The following is a 7,200-nucleotide window of genomic DNA, read 5'->3' on the forward strand; positions in this document are numbered from 1 at the left end:
CTTTTACTCAAGTACTTGATTTGTGTACTTCGTCCACCACTAATTAGAACCCTAATAGGTACAAAAGCATAGCTTTTGAAAAGGTACCGCCCCAGTGACAGCTGCTGTACCTTTATTTCTGAGAGTGTGTTGTACCTCGATTTATTATTCCGCATGTTGTTATTCTAATGGTTCCCATGAACGTCTGTAATGTGTTAAATTCTTTCCTCATGTCATTGAGCACCTCACTTTCATCACAAACTGAGACTCTTTCAAGAAGCACAGAGCGAATCCTAAAAACAATTCCTGTGATGTTTTCAGTCAAACGCACAGTTTCAGATATTGGTGCAGCCAATCCACCAACATCATATTTTCGAATGAAGCGTACTAATTCACTGCCGGCGGCGAAGTATTTACTTAAATAACTGACATCATGCTCTGGGTTATTAATGTCTCTCAGTATTTCCTCAAGACGCCGATTAATGTTTTTCATCATGTTGTTCATAGGAATGATTTTATTCTGAAATTCATTCATTGCAGCTTCAAGGTCTTGTTTAAAATTTGTCTTCATGGACTTTTTCTTCTTGTTCCAGCCTCTCTGACCAATCGCACCACCGGTGACCGCCACTGCTCCTGCTCCTGCAACAAGAGCAGAAGCCCCCAGAGTAACTGGAGCTAAAGCTGCTCCCACCACCATCATGACCCCTCCAGCTAATTCTGCTACTTTTCCATGTCTAGATCCTGTAGTAGCACTTTTGAATTTTTCATCATATGTTTTGAAGATACCAAGCGGATTCTCTAAGCACAGCTGGAGTTGTGGGTAATCTGTCTCAAAGAGTTCAATCAATTCCTCTTCAAGTTGACTAAAAGCAGATCTAGAAAAAACAAAAACATTTCATTAGAACTTATTATTATATTGTGCAATGCGATTCAAACATTTCTATCTATAGTAAAGTTATTAGCTGATATGTTTATTAATCTGAGTTGCTTTAGTTTATTTTACTACTTTTTGTTATGTACAAAAGTTCCAATGATATGATTATCTATATCCAGGGGTGCACATAAGTGGTCCGCAGGTTCGCATGCGCGACCAAAAAATAAAATGCGCTGTATAAATAAGTTCAGAGACCGCGCATTTGCGTACCGACATGGTTGACAGCTGTTAATGCACAATTACCATTTTAGATCGACAAACTGTTAGTGATGTTACGTTCAACACCGAAGCTTCGAAGCTTGTATCAAAAAAACAACACACTTCACATTGAAGAACTGTTTCGGAGCTTGATTCGTTTTGAGAAAAGCATGTGATCTGTGACGTCCGAAGCTTCATTCGCCTGAAAACCACGTGACTGCTTCAGTATCTGGTTCAAACGAAGCGAACCTCAGCGCCATTTCCTTTACATTATATTACATTATAATGTGTTAGCATTGTTTTTTTTATCATAATTTATATATTGACCTCAAAAATGAACTTTGGCCATGAAATAGTCTAAGGACTGAGGCAGAGTTACAATAAACAGATGATACATTTAATTTATGAATTTATATTTTATTTATTTTACTTATTTTAGTGCCAGTACGCCGACACAAATGAATGACTTTGACAATAAACATTATTTATATAAAATATAATAAAACAAAAAATCAGTTGTAGAACCAGATGGGAAACCACTGGCTGTAATGGCGCATAACACTTTGGAAGGTGTTATTTATTTTTATGACCACTAGATGGGCACAGCATAAACCGTTTAAAAAAGCTTCGAGTAATGAACCTTTTTTCCAATACAATTGTGATGAAAGCTTCACTGGTTCAGAACGCTTCACTTCGCCATTACTACAAACTGTACTGTATAAGATTTCTAAACAAACTGAAAGCATAAATCTAGGCTACCCGCTAACGTTTTCAAAGCACAATGCAAAACTGTGACATTTTTGAAAATGAAAAATTCAAATAATTCAAATTAAAAATAATAATAATTAAGGTTCAAATAAAAAAATAAAAAAAATAATAATGATATTAGCATTTTATTTTTAAGTTTACTATAAAATAATTGTATTTGTATTTAATACTCCCTTTTTATTAAGCTAAATAAAGTGCAGTAATATTATCACTATTATTAATTTATTTTTTATAATTATATTTGATGGGTCACACCATGCGTTTCGTGTGAGGACCAAACCAAATCTCCAGGTTCTCATATGAGAACCAGCCTGCAAAACTTATGTGCACCCCTGTCTATAGCGCTTCATAATATAATAATTACATTGTCATTAAAACACCCAATTATTTTTATCCTCTCAATCAAGTAAGAAAATCATAAGAACCTCATATGCTCACTCTCCGGCGGGGCTGAATAAATGATTCCATTGTTGCTGCGATTAAGAAAACTCAACTGAATACATTATCCATATGCATATATCACAATAATACATATAACTATTAAAAAAAAATAGAATTAATAGAAATTTTGTGCAATCAACATTCCTTTCTTATTTAACATTTCCTTTCTAAAATTGTTTTAATTAATTTTTTTTTTTTCCAAGATTATTCCAGTCTGTTAAAATGAAATGGAAATTTTACTTGTTTGGTGTAGTATAGTTCACATTGCCTAGATATTTTTTTAAATTTAGTTATTGACAAAAATGCATTTTCAAGTGTACCAATAAAGTAAATCCTGTTGCAGCTGAATTCTACTTTTATCTGTTGAGTTAAATATCTGCAAAGTAAACAATAGTTTCCTGTGTAGTTTTAACAGTTTTAACAGTTTTCCCTTAAACTACAGTCATCCAACCTAAATGTTTTGTCACCCAGTGTATTTGTGTTTTACAATTTATAATGATTTGTATCAGTGGCGGTTCTACATTGAATTACACCCTGCGCGAGACCACCTTCGAGCAAAAACAGTTATATTTTATTATAACAACATAAGTGAAAGAGAAAATTATATTTCTCAATTGCACAAATCCTTCATTAGAACATTTGAAAAACACACTTAAGAGAATCCAGTTATTTAACGTAATAATTGGAGTAATAATTGGTAACATTTTAATAATAACATCTAATATTTCATAGGAATATTGATGCATAATTTATTTCCATATTCACTTGTGTCTCCCAAAATGCCTGATAAACATGATTTAAGTCCTGATGTCCTCTACAATGGGTCGCGGCGGCGGCGCAGAGGAATTTTTTATTTTTTTGCTCGTGCCGCCCCCCATGTATCATGAAAAAATGCCGCCCCGGGCGGCTGCCCGGTTCGCCCGTGCCAAAAACCGCTACTGATTTGTATTGTGAGGAAGACACTTAAAAATTACTTTAATTTCAAACTCTGAATTTAATTAATTTTAACTAAAAAAAGACAAGAGTTAAATGACAAACAAATGCAATAACAAGATACAACTGAAATTAACTGTGCTTTAAGTTTTTCAGGTAGGTATAACAGTAATATTCAGGTGCAGAGATACCACAGAAACTGAATCATCTATTTAACTTTAAAATAACACTGATTGGTCTTCAATGTATAAATAAGAATATGAGCATATAGCATAAAAGCCCAAAACATCTGGGTTACTCCAAAAAGGTGCAATTAAGATACACACACACGCACACTCTGCGCCAGCGATAGAAACATATTATGCACCTAATATTTTATTGTAAATTTTGATTCAATTGAAAAATTAATCAAATCTTTTTTCAAAAATATTTGTAGTTAAAACTAAACACCCGCCAGTTGTATCAAAAAGCAGCCAAAATTTTATCAACCTGCCCAATTAATTTTTTTCCGGTCTGACGTTACCAAAAGAAGCTCAATTGGGGGGAAACCGCCCAATCTGGCAACACTGTCTGTTGAGCAGCATATCCTCCAGCATGGTCTGTCAGCCATCTCTCCTCTCATCCTGTGATCAGTCAAATCTGACTCCTGCAGCTCGTGTTGGATGCAGGGTTGTCAAGTCCGCGTTTTTTTCCCATGGAATTGGGCTACTTTTAAACTGTTGCCTTGGGTTGATATTCCCCCGTGAGTTAAAGGTTTGAAATGTTGCACAAATTACATTTGACTGAAATGCTTGTATTGAAACATGCATTCTACCCGTCGCTAGTGAGGTGAAAGGTGGTAACGCTTATAGGGGCCCACGGCTTCTAACTTACACGTAAGTTTTGTTTCTCAACTGTTTACATTCACTTAAAAGCCTATGCACTAGTCAACATTTGAAGTGGATCAAAACCTTCATCAAAGTTGTCCTAAAACCTAAAACCAAAATGTGTCTGTCTTAGGACAACTTTGATTAACTTTTCTGATCCATTTCAAATGTTGACTACTATATAGCGACAATCTTTAGTATAAATCGACTTTTTACGTGAATACTTATCGAGTGCGCAAGTACTGAATTAAGCACATGAATGTTTCAAATTGTAAGACTCAAAAGCATGTGCAAATGATACATTCCGTCATCTGTCCCGAGTGTCTTTCACACTGAAATATAGTTTTAAATGGTAAGACTCGCCAGTTGTATCAAAAAGCAGCCCAAATTTTATCAACCCGCCCAACGCATTTTTTTCCGGTCTGACGTTACCAAAAGAAGCTCAATTGGGGGGAAACCGCCCAATCTGGCAACACTGTCTGTTGAGCAGCATATCCTCCAGCATGGTCTGTCAGCCATCTCTCCTCTCATCCTGTGATCAGTCAAATCTGACTCCTGCAGCTCGTGTTGGATGCAGGGTTGTCAAGTCCGCGTTTTTTTCCCATGGAATTGGGCTACTTTTAAACTGTTGCCTTGGGTTGATATTCCCCCGTGAGTTAAAGGTTTGAAATGTTGCACAAATTACATTTGACTGAAATGCTTGTATTGAAACATGCATTCTACCCGTCGCTAGTGAGGTGAAAGGTGGTAACGCTTATAGGGGCCCACGGCTGTGTCGGTGTCCTTAATGTTAATCCAAGAAAATAAAAGAAAGTAAATCACTCACTGCTCCTGACTGAATAAATTTTTAGTTTTAACAAGAACTAATCTATTAAATTTATAGAGTGACGACTATGCAATGCTATTTTACATTTGATTATTTCTGTACCTGAATACCTAAAAAAGTGGGAAAAAAACAAAAACAAAACAAAAAAACCCTAAACATCTTCTATCTTTGTTCTGTTTATTTATTTGTGCTATTTACATTATTTTAGATTGTGCTGATTACATTTTTTTGCGTGTTTGTTCAGAGGCTGAGAAGCTGTATAGCTCAATACTTTAAAGAAATAAACAAAAAGTAGAACTTGTAAAATTCTGAGAAGCTTAAGAATCTGCCATCTTTCGTTTTCAAAATGGTGCATTTAAAATGTATTGTGAAGTGTTAAAGTGAATTAATTATGGCAAGTTGACTATTTATTAAAAATGTCCTTATAGGCTTAAAAAAATGTAAACCATTAAACTCATCCAGATATTGCAAGCATTTCATAATGTGTTCAGGATCTGTCTGATTTGAGCTGGGTTATTTCTAGCCGTTTACTGAAGGCGAGGTCTGATGTCTGCATGGGGAATCTGTCCAGCCATTGACCCAGAAATTAACTACACCACTGGTTTAACCAGAGGTTATGGTGGTAATACCATCTAAAATAACAAGTGTGACATTTTTAACACATATTACAATATTTACAAGTTGTTTAGTTATTTCAAATGAAGTCTAATTAATATCAGTAATCTTTGTTTCGCCCCAGTGTGTTTAGTTTTGGTTTCGTTTGGATCGCAAGCATTATTTCCATGCCATTCATTTGTAAGGCAGTGTCACAGGACTGTCAGGCCGTTGCACAGGGATGTAACAGGGTCTGACGGTCGGCCATTTTAAACTGCCATTACTCAGCCTGCTAGCATGCTAGCATAAAAACTGTTAACATGCAATCAAGGAATTTCAGTAACTTTTTTAGACATGTTTTGGATTTAAAAGATTTTCATTATTTTCTGGGATGTTTTACCGTGACAGGGCCTGACCCTTTAGCTTGTCCTCCTCAAAAAAAAACATACAAAAACAAGCTTAAAATCATACAATTCAATGACAGAACTCACCCTTGATCAGTGCCAGCTTCACCTCAGTCAAATTATGTCACTTCCTTTGAGTCATACCTTTAAAGGCGCATTACACACATTTTATGTTGAGTTTTATGTAAACGTGACAGGACTGACCGAAAACATGGGGACAGTTGTAAAATAGTATGTATTTGTAGAATTTATGTATAATTTCATGTTTTAATCAGTTGATGTGAATGATAACAACTTAAACTTGTTATTGATGGAGTTTTTTTCTAAATAACAGTTTTTAGCATAACAAAACTATGAAAACTGTAGGTCAAATTTGGCTGAGGACAAGGACAAGGACAGGATTTGTAATTTTCCAAAGTGTTTTTAATACATTAAAAAATATCTGAGAACCTAATGAATGACATATTCCTTTACAGAACAACTCACAGAAATCAACCATCAGTCAGTTTTAGACATTTTTTGGATGTAATACTTTTTATTCACTGTAACAAGTCAAGGACAGATAATGTACATTTCTGGTAGAATGTCCCCTATATATGTTGTAGTGGTTCATCAAACGGTGCGGAAAATAACAGGAAAAGGAGGGCGGAGCAAATAACACGCTGAAAGAAGTTCTTGTTTTAACTTCAATCGGGTAGATTTACGCCATGTTTATTTCGTTTGACAAAAATTGTTTAAAACGGAGTTGTATGGATTAGTTATGGTTGCTGTAAACCACAGTTTCACCGTTTCAACACGTAAAGTTTGAGTTCATCGCATTGTACGAGGAGGCAAAAAACACATAAGAAGAACTTCGATCAAGACTGCAACAAGGTTGGGCTTGTTCATTGACCGAGTCTAGTAATATACAGTTTGCATTATTAAGTTGTATTTGGATTTGTAAGGGTAATTTAGTAGGGATGCATGGCATTGTTGTTTTTTATTACCTTTATTGCATATAATATGTATTTAACGCATGCCATAGTAAAACATTATTTGAATAAATAGACATTACACTGTAAATCTGAAGCTTTTTATGCTCATCGACAAATTATTTGAATTTTATCCCTCTTTTACCTAGGCCAGGGGTAGGCAAGTTCGGTCCTAGAGAGCCGCAGTCCTGCAGAGTTCAACTCCAACCCTAATCAAACACACCTGAACAAGCTAATCAATGTCTTCAGGATTACTAAGGCTATAGGCAGGTGAGTTTTTTTTTCA

General features: G+C 35.2%; 1 protein-coding gene across 1 annotated transcript; it reads right to left on the bottom strand.

Annotated features, from left to right (window-relative positions):
- Nucleotides 1–31: 31 nt before the first annotated feature.
- Nucleotides 32–1,371, bottom strand: LOC107658682 (uncharacterized). The gene is made up of 2 exons (XM_016447333.1): nt 1,361–1,371; nt 32–854 (listed from the first exon to the last, which is right to left on the bottom strand). The coding sequence occupies exons 1-2, from the start codon at nt 1,369–1,371 to the stop codon at nt 113–115; spliced, it is 753 nt and encodes a 250-aa protein (XP_016302819.1). The 3' UTR covers nt 32–112.
- Between the last annotated feature and the right edge of the window lie 5,829 nt (nt 1,372–7,200).

The sequence above is a fragment of the Sinocyclocheilus anshuiensis genome, unplaced genomic scaffold (genome assembly GCF_001515605.1).
Source record: "Sinocyclocheilus anshuiensis isolate Anshui unplaced genomic scaffold, SAMN03320099.WGS_v1.1 scaffold872, whole genome shotgun sequence".
Classification (NCBI taxonomy): Eukaryota; Metazoa; Chordata; class Actinopteri; order Cypriniformes; family Cyprinidae; genus Sinocyclocheilus; species Sinocyclocheilus anshuiensis.